At 38.4% G+C, this 17,925-nt stretch overlaps 1 protein-coding gene across 1 annotated transcript in view; it reads left to right on the top strand.

Annotated features, from left to right (window-relative positions):
- Positions 1 to 4,863, top strand: part of LOC122790675 (extracellular calcium-sensing receptor-like) — a 93,241-nt gene extending 88,378 nt beyond the window's left edge. The window contains exon 6 of the mRNA XM_044058198.1: positions 4,795 to 4,863. Within this exon, the coding sequence (XP_043914133.1) occupies positions 4,795 to 4,863 (69 nt within the window). The remainder of the gene's footprint in view (positions 1 to 4,794) is intronic.
- Positions 4,864 to 17,925: the final 13,062 nt, after the last annotated feature.

Here is a 17,925-nt window from a genome sequence, read left to right as displayed (position 1 = left end):
AAGCTATGTACACTACAAAAGCCATTGTATGAATGCCATTGATCCAAAATCCCCAGTGCATGTACATGTCAGAACTGAGTCAGTGCCTAATATATACATACTGCACAACCCACTGCATTTCTACCACAGTATACACTGTATGTGTACTACAGAAACCAATGCATGTGCACCACATATCCAAGAATCCAATGACTGTATGCCACAAAAGCCATGTATCTTCACATAAACCACTGCTTTTGTGTTGCAGAAACCACTCTTTGTGTTCCAGAGATCCAATAACCCACTCCGTGTATATCTCAGAAACCTAAATCCACTCCAGGTTTACTACAGATTATACTGCATGCAAATTGTAGGATGCACTGAATAAACACTTCAGTGCTGCAGAACCTATTGAATGTATACAGCAAAACTCAGAACCTGCTGTACACTAACTACAGAACTGACACACAGGCATACTTGCACGAAAGTGCTTCTTCGGTGAAAAGCACTTTTGTGCAAGTATGCCCAGCCAAATCTGTTTTGGTGATGTTGACATTCGGGGATCCGTACGGATCCCATATATATATATATATATATATATATATATATATATATATATATATATGTATATATAAAATATATAATATTATTTATATTATTGTCAGCTCACAGCAAGACATTGTGTCATTCGATTCTCAGCTAGAGTGTCTTCTGTGTGGAGACATGCATGAATGGGCGTACCTTCATTGAAGGTTGTGCATTAGGGCTGGCAAACTCGGCACAAAAAAAATCTACTGCCAATCATTAGCGGACCGGAGTTCCACTGTGGCGACCCCTAACCGGGAAAAGCCGAAATACACAAACATTATATATTATTTATTATATTATATATATATATATATATATATATATATATATATATATATATATATATATATGTATATGTATATTATTTCATAAACATTTGATATGGTGAACTCTGTTAAAATACCTCCAAGTCATAAGTCATAGCATTCCATGGCTTATACAAGTTGAAGTCACTGACATGTTTAAAAATTACTATGGCAAGTTTAATAATAAATAAATGATAAAATGAAAACAATGCTTCAGTTTAACTTACTACTCAGTATATGGCAGAGGCAAAAACAGTAACATGTTCAAGAACAGGAATTAGTCATTTATGTATATTGTTCTAAAGTAACCAACAAATACAATGAATAAGCTTTTTTTTTTTTGTTAATGAAGACTGACAACAGAATAAGAAAAGATCTCCTGTCTGTCTGGGCTGTGCCTTTCCTCAGTGGTTAGTATCATATAACTGCCACAGCCATGCCTTTTCTGTTAACTCACCACCTATCCCAGGCACTCTAAAAGACATTTCTGGTCTTAAATTCCAAAATTACCTTTAGTGGCCTGATGTATGTATCCATTTTTTTGAGAAAAAATAGTTTCTAATGTCTAGACTTGAACTTTGTGCCTTCAGTGTGAAAGTTGTGACCACTTTTTTCACTCCTGTTTTACTTCTTTAAATTTATTCCATCACGGTGGCTGTTATTATTTTATGTAGCTATACCAAGTCCTTTTTATTGTCTCCTTCTATGTAAAAATGTTTAACTCTTCTAGTGTCTTGTATATCACATCATCCAGTCTTCTTACCATCATGACAGCCTTGTCTGCACTCTCCTGGCTTGCTCAATTTACTTCTGTCTGAAAGGGTACTATAACCAAGTTATATACCCTAGCTGTGGTCTGAGTGCAAAGCTTCAGATTCAGAACATAAGTGCTATCTTCTCAAGTTATTTCCTCACATGTATAGCCCCACTTCACTTATTCCATATCAGGCCCATTATTAAATATAATGTCATCACTATGCACCTAACTGTTTCTTCACCAAAACAATCTGAGGTCTTAGTGCCCTTAGCAACCCTAACAGAAGAAAAAATATATGCTTCTGCTCAGTATTTTACAGACTTCTGGGACATGATCTTTGCTTAGCCTTCTGTGCTATGTATAAGAAAGCACTATTTGAACTCTTTCACCTAAAGAGAACCAAACAGAAAAAGCACATACCTGCTCTAGAAACCTAAATCTATAGCATCACATCAACAACACCTGATGGTATAACAGTTTCCCAAATTAATGTATTCCCATTTCTGGAACAGGCTATCTTTACCTGTCAAGTAGGGTACTTCCCCAGCAACCTTTAAAACCAGTCTGGAATTTTCCCCAGGATAAGTTGGGAAAATGTACTTAATAGGGGACATTAGCTTCCAACCAATACTGGATAATGTGACTGAACTTCTCAATGGTCTCCTTGGCAATAAGCTTTGCAACAACCAGTTAATCCATGATGCATCCTAGCATTTTACTGGTTTTAGCTACTGCTTTCTCAGTTTATGCCTGGTGGTTCATTTCTACACATCTATCTTTATTGCCTCTTGGCCATTTGACTTTCTTTGTTGATGGACTAGTGTGTACGTTGTGTATGAGAAAGCAAGTATAGTAATGACATTTTGTGTCAGTCTTGCAATTTCTGAAGATTCTTGTCCTTGTTTGTATCTACAGTCTTATTACAATTTTGTATATATAAACAGTCCACACATTTAGACACACTACTACATAGGCAGGATCTAAAAGTGGAGGTGTCTCTATTTACATCAAAAATAAATATACCTCCAGACTAGTCAAACAGGATGATGCACTTAAGACTCTCCATGTTCAAATCACCATAGATAAAATCCCATACCACTTCCTTGCAAGCTGTAGGTCCCCCTCTATGACACAGAAAACTCATAACACATATTTAAGCTTATTGGAAACTCTCACCATCCAATCCAATACCATATTAATGGGTGACTTTAGTTACCCCACTACAGATGCATAGCTGGCTTGACTAGAGCCCACTGCCGGTACCATGAACCAACACCCCACCTGCTCAGCATTTACTGTATTAAGCCGATCGGCTTATTACTGTTAGATCCACACACCCCCAACTCTTCCATTGAAGAGAAAAAAAAAAGACATTCCACATTCCTTCTACTAAATGACAACTCCCCCTCCTGCCCCAACCATTCAGGTCCCATTTTAGTGCCCTGCCCCAACCCTCCTACAATACATTTTATTAGAAAAAAATATTTCTTCTTTCAAACTGTAGCAAAATGTTTGCTACAAATGTGGCAAACAGTTGCTATAGTTTTTAACTTGCTTGTATGGAACCCTACAGTGTTCATGTTTTAGTTAAAAAAAAATCTTCTTTTAAATTATAGAAAATTGCTTGCTAAAAATGTAGCAAATAGTTGGCTACAGTTTAATACCCTGCCTGCATGTAGTGCTGCACCCCTCAGGTTTTAGTTTTTTTTTTTTTTTTTTTAGCAATGTATACAATGTAGCAAGCAGCTGCTACGATTTAGACCAGACATGGAGTGCTACAGCACTCAGATTTGAATGCAAATGTAATACCAGCTTTTAAATGCCGGTATTTGCATTAAAGAGAGATTGGGGTAGGTTGATCATGCACATCTCCTATAACACTTTGCACATGGGAAAGTTGCCCCTCTCACTCTGATCTGCCCTAGCTCTGCTACTGCCCCACTATTAACTGGGAATCATAGGACACCAATTGTGCAGGCACAGAGATTCCTGGATTTTGTAAACACAAACTCCCTGGACAAGATTGTCAATATGCTGATCAGGGGTACAAACATCCCGGATCTGGTCCTCACTAACATGGGAAAGCATTGCACAGACCCAGTGTAATATTTTCTCTGGTACGGTCAGATCAAAAAATGGTCTCCTTTGAAGTAAAAATTAAATCTGAAACCCATTTATCCCCGGAACATTCAGAAACTACAGTAAGACCAACTTCCTACTGTTAAGTGATAACCCGGCAAAATAAAATCCTCTTAAATCCTGAGAACATAGCTGGCTATGTGGAACTGTTCCCAAGAACCCTATACAAGCTTGTTAATAGCTGCATAGAGGCAGCTGTACCCAGCAGAAATAAGTACAAAACTAACTCAAAAAAGCCACCCTGGTGGAATCACAACATCAATAGGCTGTATAACGGGAGGAAGAAAATCATGGCAAAATTAGGAGGTGTAGTGCCCAGCAGGATAAAAGAGCTCTCATCAAAATAAACAAACAATTCAGAGGACAAATAAAGTCTAACAAAGACAAATTTGAGGTAAATCTGGCCTGCCAGGTCAAGAACAATCACAAACCATTCTTTAGCTATGTCCACAACCTCAAAAGCAATACACAATTGTGTGCAGAGCTCATTGTTAATGGAGCCACCAACACTGAGCCAGAAGATAAAACAGACCTACTGGCAGGCAAAATCATCTCTAACATTACCCCTCTCTCTCCTCCTCCCCTGCCTCCCCTCAAGAAACACCATTAAATATAACTCTCCCTACTGTCACTAAGGAACAGGTCTTCAATGTTCTCTCTAAGGCCAAGAATACTGCATCAGTAAGCTTCAACAATATCCCAGTTTTCTGAATAGCATGAAACATGACATATCAGGCCCACTGGAATCCCTATTTAATTGTAGCCTCCAAACAGCCTTAATGCCTCAAGAATGGAAAATGGTAACTGTCATCCATATGCACAAAGTAGCACCATCTACGTTCCCTGGAAATTACACACCCATAATCCTCACTAGTCTCGTATACAAATCCATGGAAAGAATTATGAAGGAAATGATTAATAATAACATAGGAAACCTCCAGACGCTGGACCCAACCCAGCTTGGTGTCATCAGTGCCAGATCATGCATAATCATCCTGGTGAACTTCTTTGATAAGTTCACCAAAGCAATGGACAAGGGCAAAATGGTTCTCACTGTTAACACAATATCTCACTCAGGCATTGTTGACAAGCTGAATAAGTTGGTGTAAACCCTTATGTCACCTGCTGGATAGTCAGCTGGCTCAGAAACAGACCCCAGGAGGTTAGAATTGGGAAGTCCACCTCTACAAAGAGTCAAGTCACCAGTGGAGTCCCTCAGGGATCAATCCTCGGACTGCTCCTTTTCAGCATCTACTTCTTTGATGTCAAGGCCAATGTCAAAGGCCTCTAGCTGACCAAATTTCCAGATGATTGCAAATTAGAAGGAGTCATAGACTCCTCTACTGACACCACTGTTCTCCAGGAAAGGCTGACATAGACAAATAACTGGTGTCAGAGGCATGAACCAAAACTGAAGGCCAGGAAAAGGGTAATAGTATCCTTTTGTAGTCATCCACCCCTGCTAACTATCATATTAACAGCACATCCCTATGAGGTGACCCATAGTCAGAGACACGGGAACACATGTAGACAGTAATCTAGCCTTCAACCATCACATATCTATGGTACTGAGGAAACCATTCTATCTTGTGCAACTTATAAACAAAAGTATAGCATCTAGTTCCATGGATGTCATTGTTTCACTGTATTCAGTGCACATTAGACCTATCATTGAGTACAGTTCCCCCTTTGGTATGCACTTAACCAGGCACTTCCAACATTTGCAATGTCCACAGAGATTCCTCACTAAAAGAATACAGAGCATAAATAATATGTCCTATGTAGACTGCTTCAAAATCCTATCTCTGTATTCTGTCTCCTACAGGCTGCTGAGGTCAGATCTATGCTCGGCATACAAAGCATCTTCAGACCCCATTCTGATGCACCTCCTTCATATCCACAAAACAAACAGTACAAGAATTACCCATTGTAAAAACTTAAACTTTGTCTGTGATACAAATAGGACCTGCTGGAGAGACAGGTATGTATCCCGGAGACTACCCCATCTCTGGAACAGGCTCCCCATCCATGTGAAGCAGAGTTCCTCCCTAACCCAATTCAAGTCTAGCTTGAACAACTGGTTGGGGAACCAGAAATTCATCCCTGGTTTGGCATCTTATGTCTCTAATGGACACAGGCAATCTGTAAAAGGCTCATCTCACAAGCCCTATGTTTTATTTACCAGTCCCCTGCTTGTAAATGTTTCATCTCCCAGGCTCCTGCTGGCACTACCAAGGGTACCAGAACTTGTCAAACATTTAGGATGCATGGCTACATTTAAAAAGGCCACAGTAGTCATTAGCCTTGGATGTATCTATTAACCTATGAAACCATTGCTCGGCCTTGTTGTTTTTATCAGAGTATTTTCAACTATTGCATCCTTTCTGCCTATATGTGCATTATTTAATACTGTGGTGCTTTTTCTGTACATGCATTATCCAATATTGTAATTATTTAAGCATGCCCTTTCATTTGCTATTATTATACTAAGCTTTGTAGAGCTTAACTTCCCAAGCCTCCACTGAATATGTAAGAGTTCTGTGAGGAAGAAGAACATTCTTATTTATAAAATATAAGTTTTTTTTTTCATTTGCTTCTTATACTTTATCAATAAATATTTTTGTAAGAATCTATTTATTAGTATCCAGAACAACAGTACAAATAAGCAATAACATCCATAACATTCTGTCTCATGACAAAGGAAGGTTATAATTCACAATATTAAAGCTATAATTCAGTAAAACTTCTCAGTATGTGTAACCCTCGCTTGACACTATCTTTTTCTATTTCCCAAAACACAATCAAGTCATACATGTGATACATCTTTCACAGTACTCTTTCAAAACTATTTTAACAAACCAAAGTCAAAGCAAGTTATAACCAACAAAATGTATACAAGACTTCCAGGTGTCTATATCACGTAGTCAAAGTCTTATAACTTCAAACACGTAATGTTCGAACCATTATGTTCAAAGTTACAAAACTTCGACTATGCATAAAAAAAACAAAAAAACAACAGAAAACAAAATAAACTGTTTTAAGCAGGGGGGCTCACCCCCCCACATGCCCCGCTACTTAAATATACCAACTCCGAGATCGCACCCCATTGAACAAAATGGAAACCTCCGCTTATGGAGATTTCCATTGAAATGCTCAAACTTTTACAAATTCAAACTTATGGTCTCGACCATATGAGGTTCGATTATAACACACTCACAAACAGAATTCAAACTTACTGGCATCATATACAGCAAATACATATGCCTCTAATATAACCTGTTAAACAATGCCCTTACAAATTCACCATGGTAAACAAAGTGCTGCATATTTAGTCCATGATTTTTATGTTCTCTGCTAAACCACTGTCATGACTATCTAACTTCTCTATGCTTTATATGATATCATCAGTAATCGACAGAACAGTCTTTCATTTCCTTGTAACATCCTTTTTAGAATTGCATAGCACAGTTATCAGCAAAAAATAAATAAAATAAAATAAAACTGCATATTCTTTGTATAGTGTGTCTAATTCTGCATCGTGATAAGAATAAAATTCTAGTGCTTTCTATATTTGTATGTAATACCCATTTATCGGCTGTGTTAAAGCCACATTAAATATATTTAATCCAGAGCAAGAAAAAGAATATGTTCAAAATGCAAAAAGCACTCAAATCACTTGTCCAGTATACTGGGCCCACGTTCAGGAAGGAATACCCTTCTCAGTCCCTGTGGAGTGGAAAACCACCTGTAGAAACATTTTCACAATATTTGAAAATTCCTAGAATCTGTTGCATAATCTGATAAGTGACCTCATGCAATGTCATATGCAGTCAGATATGCTTGTATCCAACAAAATTTCTCGCTCATGTTTACAGTTATGCAAAACTATAGAAGAAGTAACTCTTAAACCCTTTCAAATTTGGCTCACTGAACCTCTAATCTCATGATTATTTCCCCTAGCATCCAGTTACAATATCACAACAACAGTTGTAGGATTTAAAAAGTCAATAAGTCATCCCATATTTCTTGCACTTATTACCAATCTTTTGCATTTTACTTGTAACACATTAATTAAACTGTAGTTCTGTTGCCAGCAAAGCACAACCACTCCCAAATGACCACCTGCATTACAATTAGAGACACTACAAATAAGTGGAGGGGAAATTTATCTTATCCATAGATATGCAAGGAAGTCAAGAAAATTCTGAATTTTTGCATGAAAATGTTTACACAGACAGTTCTGTACAAATACGATACAGTACTTGAAGCAATCTTCCCATGGACAAGAAGCATATCTTGGAGATGTGATGGTTTAGAAACAGACTCTTAGGAGCATATATTTTGGGAATGTAAACAGTTGCTTCTGTGCAAAGAAGAATTGAACATTATGGTAAGTCTTGTACTTAGAAGAAAGTTTAACTTCAATATAAAGATGTTCTTGTTGCGCTGGTGTGAAATAAAATTTACTAAAGAGATAAAAGCATTGCTGTCCTTAGCACTGATAGTGACTAAGAAAGCCATAACTAGAAAATAGAAAACAGAACACAAACTATAAATAAGATAGGTAAAAATATGATTACAGAAATTGTGTGGACCTGAGAACTATTACAGATAATATCATCATCATCATCACGAACATGGGAGCACAATGTTCAACACCGGAGGTGTACCCCTCACTGGTGAGATCAGACCACAAACTAATCTCGCTGGAGGTCCTCATCCCACCCCCACCTGAAATAAAAAAGACCACAGTAAAGAACTTCTCAAAAGCCGACTTCACACTTCTAAAGACTAGTGTGGTCTCCTTTAAGGCCCCCGAGCCAGCGGAAAACAGTACTCAAGCCGCTGAATCACTTACAAATGCCTTCTACCAGCACCTGCAGGACTGCATGGATAAGGCAATCCCAAGCAAAACAAAGACTCTTTGTACCAAAGGCAAGCGTCCAGTCTGGTGGACCCCAGCCATAAACAAACTCTACAACAAAAGGAGGAAGCTACTACAAGATAGAGCAAAATCCTTAAAAGGTAAGACACCCTTGATCACTATAAGTAAAAAACTAAGAGCTCTCATAAAATCATCCAAAGCAAATTTCGAGAGAAAAATAGCTAAAGACTCAAAAGACAATCATAAGGCCTTCTTTAGCTATGTTAGAAACCTGGGAGGAAACTCCCAGATATGCTCAGAGCTAGTTCAAAATGATGTGAAGATTACTGATCCTACAGACATTGCCAACATACTGGCTGACAGGTTCAGTGCAAACTTCTCCCAAAAGGAGAGATATCTATACCAAACGATTGCAGCCCCCGAAACATCTCCAGCGCCCAAGTGAGAACTGCTCTCTCCAAAGCAAAAAACACAGCACCGATGGGACCTGATGGTGTCCCCGGCTGTGTGCTCCATGAACTCAATGAGGAATTAAACCCACAGCTAGGACAGCTGTTTAATCAAAGTCTTACCTCTGGATACGCACCAGGAGTGGCGCACTGCAACTGTGGTACCACTTCACAAAGGCGGTGCCTCCACCGACCCTGGAAATTACCGCCCATTAGCTTGACAAGCCTTATCTGCAAAGCCATGGAGAGGATCATAATGGACCTCATAAATAAAGACATAGGGAATTTGCAGACTTTGGATCCAACCCAGTTTGGCTTTGTCAAAGGCAGATCATGCCTTTTAAACTTGGTTGACTTTTGAAACAGTCACCAAAGCCATTGATGAGGAAAGGCAGTCCATACAGCCTACCTCGATCTGGCTAAGGCCTTCGATACAATACCCCACTCGGGTATCATTGAAAAACTCATCAGCTTAAATGTCAACCCATACATCACAAGATGGGTTGCAAACTGGCTGAGTGACAGAACCCACAGGGTCAGAGTTGCTGGCGCCATGTCAGACTCAAAGCCTGTCACAAGTGGTGTCCCACAGGGCTCAGTCCTGGGCCCACTCTTGTTTGGCATCTACTTTTCAGTACAAGCAAACACAGGAGGGTTATGGCTGACATAGTTTGCAGATGACTGCAAACTGGGCGCCATAGTAGAAAACACATCTGACACAGATATCCTTCAGAAGGGTCTCACAGAAGCGGATAACTGGTGCCAGAGCCACGGCCTAAAGTTAAATGCCAAAAATGCATAGTCATACCCTTCGGGAAAAATAAGGTTACCCCTAGCTACCAAATAGGTGGCAATCCACTGAGCACAGAAGAAGTTATCAGGGACCTGGGGACCCAGGTTGATAGTAGTCTGTCATTCGACACCCATGTAGCTAAAGTAGTTAGGAAGACCTTCTACATTGCCCACCTTATCATGAAGGGATTCTCATCTAGATCAAGGGAGGTCATAGTCTCCCTTTACTCATCACTCATCAGACCAATGATTGAGTACAATGCCCCATTCAGAATGTATCTGACCCGACACTTGCAGCAGCTGGAGAGGCCACAAAAGTTCCTCACCAAAAGGATAAAGGGTCTCAAAAATATGTCCTATGCTGCCCGACTGAAAGAACTCCAGCTCTATTCAGTCGCCACCGCTTGCTCAGAGGTGACCTTTGCCTAACATACAAGGCCATGTCAAACCCAGATTTGATGAATATGCTTCACCTCAAAAAATCTAGATCCATCAGAGCCACAAGGGCGGGAGACTTAAACCTTGACACGGCTATTAATAGGATGTGCTGGAGGGATAGATTCATCACCCAAAGACTCCCTATGCTGTGGAACAAAATCCCGGTACATGTGAGGCAGAGCACCTCGCTGGCCTTGTTCAAGAGAAATCTTGACCAATGGATAGGAGATCGCAGATATACCCCAGGGATTACCTCAGTGTCACTGCTCGACAGAGGCACAGCAAAATAATGGGTATAGTTCCCCATACTAAAGGGGTGGCGTAAGCCACAAAACGATGGGCTAGGCTTGTAAATGCCCTCGGGCAGATAGCCTAGTATGAACCTATGAACCTATGAACCTATAAAAACAGAACTCCCTGCTGAAAAAAGACCGCATGGGATTAATGTCCTTGTAACAGAAGTTGGGAAGTTGAGCTTGAATAGGGCACAGACACAAAGCAGCTAAAATTTAAATGTATTTAATAAAATGGACTACAATACAAGTTATGAAGTCTCTAGTCCAACTGTTAAGTTGTGTAACATAGTGATGATAAAACAACGTGGTCACTAGTTAATTTCTGATCTCAAATGTATTGTAAACATTTAACTTGTGTGTTTAACTGCTTTTGTCTAAGGATCAATAATAAATCAATTTGGAGATCAAGACTAGATACTGTAGTTGTTTGAGATATTTGGATTTACATGCTTAACAATGACAAGTTATTAATAGTTAAATGTAATCATTAATTGATGGGTCTATATTAGTTCCTCGAAATATGTATTTGTCGAATACGTATTCATCGACAGCTACACAGCAAAATTCATTATAGCAAAGCATGGAATTTTATCTCAGGTTAGGAACCACTGGCCCCCTAGCACTCCAGAACACCCACCACACTAAATCAAACCCACCCAAGTGGGGGGGTTTGCCCCCTACACCCCCCCAACTATATATACAAACTCCGAGATCACACTACAGTGGGAAAAAGAGCAAACTTGTGGTGATGGCCCAGTGGTTCCTAACCTTGGGAAAAATTCTGCGCTTCATTGTAATGAATATCATTGTTTAGCTGTCGATGAATATGTATTCGATAAATACATATTTTGAAGAACTAATATAGACCCTTGTCTGACATGGTTTGTCTATTAGTATTATACAAACATTTAATTATAAGATAATTGCATTAGCAGTCATTGCCAAAATAAAAAGTGCACCATGCATGGGGTTTGTACAGTATGTAAAAATACAAATTCTGTTCATAGTAAAATGCTGTTCCTTAAAAAAAATAAAGAAAAAAACACCTAAAAAGAGCATTTTTGACAAGCTTCCAATTTTTATCCCCATCTCCTCTCATTGCCAAATATTACTGTAACCCACAGAATCAAGTTCACCTCCTGGTGTATGTTGGACCTCATAAACTTAATTCTAGAAGTTGCTATGACCTGCATCATAGCATAAAGTCTCCTTCCTGGTACCAAAATCAGGCCATATCACCTTCCTGTCAAATAACTGTATATTAAGACTTACCAAAGATGCGAGTTTCTTTTATTTATAATGGTATAACTGCATAGTTAAGAAAAATAGTACTTTATATTGTCATGGTAACCGTAAAGGTCAGGCACATTCAAATCTCCCTCGCCTTTGGATAAAGTTAATTTATCTCATGAAATATTAACCTTATCACCATTCCAAATAATTTTCTCATCAACATTCAAAAAGTGTGAAGGGCCTTTTGTAGGAATGATTGAAAAACATAAGATTATAGCAGAAACACAAACTATGTAAAGCCCAAACTCTCTTGTCCAGCACTAGCCTTTCTATTTTCTAAAATAATTTTCAGCCTTTCTAAACATCTTGGTCTTACTGACTGAGTGTTTCACTATATTACCCATTCAGACTCCCAAGTACTTATTATATGGAATCTTTCATAAATAAACACATTGCCTTCTCAAACACTGGAGCAGAATCATTATTAACCAAAAATGCTTATGTGTGTAACCCCAAAAAAGTCCTTAAACTGTCCAAATATTTAAATAAATAAGGTAAATCCACAACTGGTCAGATTGTCATAACCAAAAAGCAAAATGTGTACTTGTCTCTCCCCAGTCTCATAACCATTCGGCCTGGATTGTCTAATCCTCCTTGCTAAGGGTTCAAAATAAAGAGCAAACAAGAAAAAATGGACATCCCTGATTATTCCCCCTAAATAAAGAAAATAACACTGACAAGCTCACATGAATTTTCATCTGTGTTTTGGACCCTGTATAATTCACCATAATCAAATTAATCAAGTCTTGTTTATTCCACATACCAGAAAAAAACATCATCGCATAATTCCTCTCTAAGCTGTCAAAGGGTGGCACAGTGATGCAGCGGTTAGTGTTGTTGCCTCACACCAAGAGGTTCTCTGGTTAGATTCTCGGCTAGGGTGCCTTCTGTGTGGAGTCTGCATGTCCTCCCTGTATTCATGTGGGTTCCCTCCAGGTGCTTCAATTTCCTCCCACATTCCAAAGACATGCATCTGGATCATTTCTCTCTGGGCCTCCTCTGAAAATGAGCTCTGTCCCAGTCAGACTTTCCCAGTAAACAAATGTTAAATAAATAAATAACAGCCTAAACAAGCCCATAACTAGCCTATCCTCATTCATGCTGCATACCTCAATAACCATAGTATCAATGCCTATGTATTCCCCATGGCCTTTTCTTCAGTGCGTCTAATACTTATTTACCTGTGGTCAGGCTAACCACCATATCTGTGTATTTTGTCGTAATATGTGGTAGATTCAACCCATGCAAATAATCTTGCATAATTTAAACATATACTCCTCAAATGGTCTACACAAAGCAGACTGTTTTATGGTAATCTTGAAATATCTCCACTTTAAGCACTGAATTCTTGCCTAACATATTACTATTATGTCTCCATATGCCCACTGTTATGCTCATGATTTAAAATGCCTTGCTCTTTTAGCTAAGGCCATTTGGTATAATGACAAATGATAATAAAAATTGCCCCTTAAGGCTTTCCTCAAAAGCTCATAGCTATTATCCAATGATGTTTCAACTTCCCGATTCAGTTTATTGGGTGTCTAACCTAAATCATCTTCACCATCATAAAATATATTTTGAAGCACCTCTAGTTCAACCAATTTCATTTTTAGGACATCCTTCCCTTTTTTCCATAATTGGTCAGTACACTCTGTAACTTTTCTCTTTACTTTCCCATTTTAAAGTATTCCATATCTTCTTCTTCTTCTTTTGGCTTTTCCCGATTAGGGGTCACCACAGCAGATCACCTGTTTCATATCAATACTGAAAAACTTTCCCCCAGACAGTATTTCCAGCTTATCATTTAACAGTCTTTTCAACTTTTCAGTAAACATCTCCTTCTTCAAATAAGCTGTAGTAAACCATTAAAACTTTTCTAGTTGTAGTCCAAACAAACTACCCAACAAACCATTTTAAAGATGCATTATTAGAAATCACAACCAGATGGCTAGTCACTCACTTAACCAAAAATGGATGGTCTAGTGTAATAAGAATGTTACTTCTCTAAGATCTAGTCTTAAATCTGTAGTAATACTAAATATATTGTGTACAATTTGCAGAATAGCCAATAAAACAGTGAGACTTCTTGTGATAGTATAAACACCAGCAAACTGATCCAGTTTAGGAAATCTTAATGTCTTTGGTCCACCTCACTCGTCTTTAACATGAATGACTATATTCCAGTCTCCAACAAATATTGGTAGGCCTTCCATAAATCCCAACCCCTCTGTCACTATAAAATTGTATTTGTGTAGTGCTTAGTGGAAAATAAACTGCAAATCACAATGTGAGTTCCTGCTGCATATGAAGTTGAGAAGTTGAGACACATCAACTAGGTGAACAAAAGCTTTATTCTTTTACTAGCATTTGATCCCGATTTATCTTTTAAACAACAAATAAATAATTGTTTCCAAATCATGTGTGATCAGGGTGTGATTAACGCTAGTCTGAAGAGAGAACTATTTGTGATCCTCACCCTCAGTTTTTTTTTTTTTTCCATATCTCCTTAAGTAATCCTTCTGGTTGCATTATAGTGTTGCACATAGACTCTTTGACAGGTCCTTCGTCTGACTTTTTTGAAGTTTGCCTATCATCAAGGTAGATTAAACAAGATACTTCCCAGTTTTTATGACTGGTGTGTAAGATACAAATGAAGCCTCAATTGTGTGCGAGTACTTCAGATGTTACATCATTATATACTAATTCTCCCCATGGAGCACATCCAGAAACTCTAATTATTGGTCATAATTGCCTGGTCTATGTACTTTTGGGTTTAAACATTTTCTGTTAACCTCGCTAGACCAGCAGTTTTCAACATGATTATTTATAGTTGCAAGACTTAGCCACTGAGCCCTCATTTGCCCATATTTACACAGATTTGCTCATGGGTATTTTGAATTCAGGTATATTTATGACAATGCATCCAAAAATGTTCTTTCTGTTTATTTGTGGATAACATAATTACAGGATTTATTCAATTACTAAGCAATAATCTTTGGAGAATTCACATCATATTTAAGTCTGAGTGGTTTACCATTAATTTTCTTGATGTTTACATAACCAAGCTTTTGGCTAAAACAGTGGGTACAGCTTTATATCATAAACTATTTTCTAATAATTATTTGCTTGAGACTAATTGTTGTCACCCTGAAAATGATTACTAATATTCCTAGATTACATTTGTGTGTGCTGGGGGGGGGAGGTGATTAAGGTGAATATGTAGCTCTTCTATTTAATCTACCTCTCAGTCCAAGAAATTATACCCCTGTTTTATCCATGGGGGTATCCAAGATTTGCTTTTCAAATGAGTTTGGATTTTGCAGTTGATAAACCTAGGGAGTCTTTCCTACATTATTATTCAAAAATTACTAAATAGGGTTAGAAATTATTTTTGTCACTATGTATAATTTTTCTAAAATTAAACAGTTGATTTCTACACATTAGCACATTTTACAGGCATATGGAAATATTGCTCCTTTGTTACCTGAATCTTTTAAATTTATATTCAAAAAAAGGTAAATATTTAACACATTATAGTAAACAATAGACTGTGCCTTTTCAAAACACTATTTTTTAGAATTAAGCCCAGTGGCAGCCATTCTTGCAGTAACTACAAAAATTGTAGATCCGTATGTTCAAAGTTTCTCTTCCATCAACACTTCCAAGGTTTATAATATTAGGCATTTTGATTGCGTGTTCTAGTGATTGATTTATGAAATATAATACATTTGCAGCATCCTTTATGTAGGGATTTAGGATTTTTATTTTGCCTTATATAAACATATATAAATAAATACATCTCACGGTGGCATTCAAGTTTATTTGTGCAAGTACATCCCACAGGGCCATAGGAACAATACAAGGGAAGCAATCATAGGACCCATAATATGCCCAGCTATATACACCTTTATACAGAAAACACTTAAAAGTTCTTGCCACCCTTTATAAGCACTTTAATTTCATGTTCATTAGTATTGACACAGATGTCAGATGTGAAACAAACACACTGGCCTGACCTGGGATTTTTGAATTATAAGGAGAAATACTGAGTAATCCATTTAAGGGCATCTTCTGAACCAATGGGTCATGAACATTCATGATTGCTCATAGTTGAGTATTTGCCCCACTAAATGTCAATGTTGCACTAGCATAATACCTGTTACTCCACCGGTTTTATGAGCTGGAACTGCTTACATTTTTTTTAAGGTAAACATGTATTTTTGAGTTGTGAATATTTTTTCATTGTTATCAGTTCTTTATTGACATCAGATTACAGAATTTTTACTTTATGCATGAGTTATGTACTCTTAGTCATGTGAATTTATACAGGTAATATGAAAAGCAAATCAGTTTAATTAATTATATGCACAAATTATACCTTCTCAAATCAGGTTTGCTGCTTTCTGAACTGATTCTGTCTTGAGACAAGTGTTTAGGACTTTTACTGTGAAGTCTTGCTTGTGGATTATTAGCCTGCAAAAAAAGAAATGTCTTCTGAGTGCTGGACTTTCTTGTTCTTCTGGTGCCCATTTAGTTATCCATGTACCTGTTGGGATTTTTGTGCAGTAAGGGTTGTTACTCCAGTAGATCCCTTATGTCCCATCCTTTATAACCTCGTACAGAACTTGAGGGGAGGGCAGGCATGATCTTTTTTTCTTTTTTTGCTTGTTGTTGATTTCCTGACTCTGCTTCAGTGCCTGCTCTCAGTGGTCTCAATCCCTGCAACTCCAAAAGTCTGGTGGCTGTCCACTGTGACCAGCACTGGGACAATTCCCCCACCAGTATGTGGAGACTTACATTCCACAGCAAGCTATAGGGGCTGCACCATCAGGCACTGCAGAGTGGGATGGGGGCAGGTGGCAGTCAGTCACACAGTGGCTTTGTGTTTTTCTTTTTACTATACCCTGACCCCTCCCAGTGTGTTCAGATGACAGCATTCGGTTAAATGCTTATGAGTAGCAGCCAGGCCCATAGAGCAGCATGGTTTCTCAGCCCTCTTACATACCCCAGTCTGACGGTACTACTTGTCTGAGTTCTGACCTCCAGCAGGGCTCAGCGGGCTCTGCCCAACACATTCTACCAGCCCCACCAAGATAGGCATACCCATCTTCCCTGTTTATACCATCAAACACCTGAGATACTTCTCAAATTCAGATCACCTGGGCCACAGTCAGGGCTTTATCCCCCTAAGCAACAGGCTGGCAAGCATGAGAAATTAGGTGTGTGTGTGTGTGTGTGTGTGTGTGTGTGTGTGTGTGTGTGTGTGTGTGTGTGTGTGTGTGTGTGTGTGTGTGTGTGTGTGTGTGTGTGTTTGTGTATGTGTGTGTATATATACACACATGTATGTGTATGTGTATACACATGTATGTGTATGTGTATACACATGTATGTGTGTGTGTGTGTGTGTGTGTGTGTGTACACATGTATGTGTATGTATACGGATCTTCTTTGAAATCCTGACACCCATATAACCGATATTCATTTACATGAGATTAATATAATGAAAGATGAAATACCCAAACAGCAACATTTTCCCAGGGTAAATAAACACTGGCCCAATCGTAAACTAAACACGCACCGAGGTAAGCAAAACCCACAAGCCCCCTACCCCCCCCAGCTATATATACCAACTCCAGCATTGCACTACAGTGGAGAAAAGGGCTTGCTGGGCAAATGTTTACTTACTCTGGGAAAATTTCACCATTTGGGTATTTCATTTTCATCTTTTGGCTATTTTTATCTCGCATAAATGAACATCGGTTCTATGGGCATTGGGATTTCTAAGTAGACCCTTGTATATATATATATATATATATATATATATATATATATATATATATATATGCATTCGAAATGTCGACCATGCAGAACCGGCATCTCCGTGCAGTGCGGAATGGAAAGATTTCCATCTTCTGTACTCTAGTGTCGCTCTCGCAGTTGGTATATTTAAGCTCCGGAGGGTAAGGCAATGATGTCTGAAAAAATACTGGGACAGACAGTAAGT

This window comes from Protopterus annectens, chromosome 16.part0 (assembly GCF_019279795.1).
Source record: "Protopterus annectens isolate FY-2018-M chromosome 16.part0, PAN1.0, whole genome shotgun sequence".
Lineage (NCBI taxonomy): Eukaryota > Metazoa > Chordata > Ceratodontiformes > Protopteridae > Protopterus > Protopterus annectens.
The sequence above is the reverse complement of the archived record's forward strand: the minus strand, read 5'-3'. Positions and strand labels throughout refer to the sequence as shown.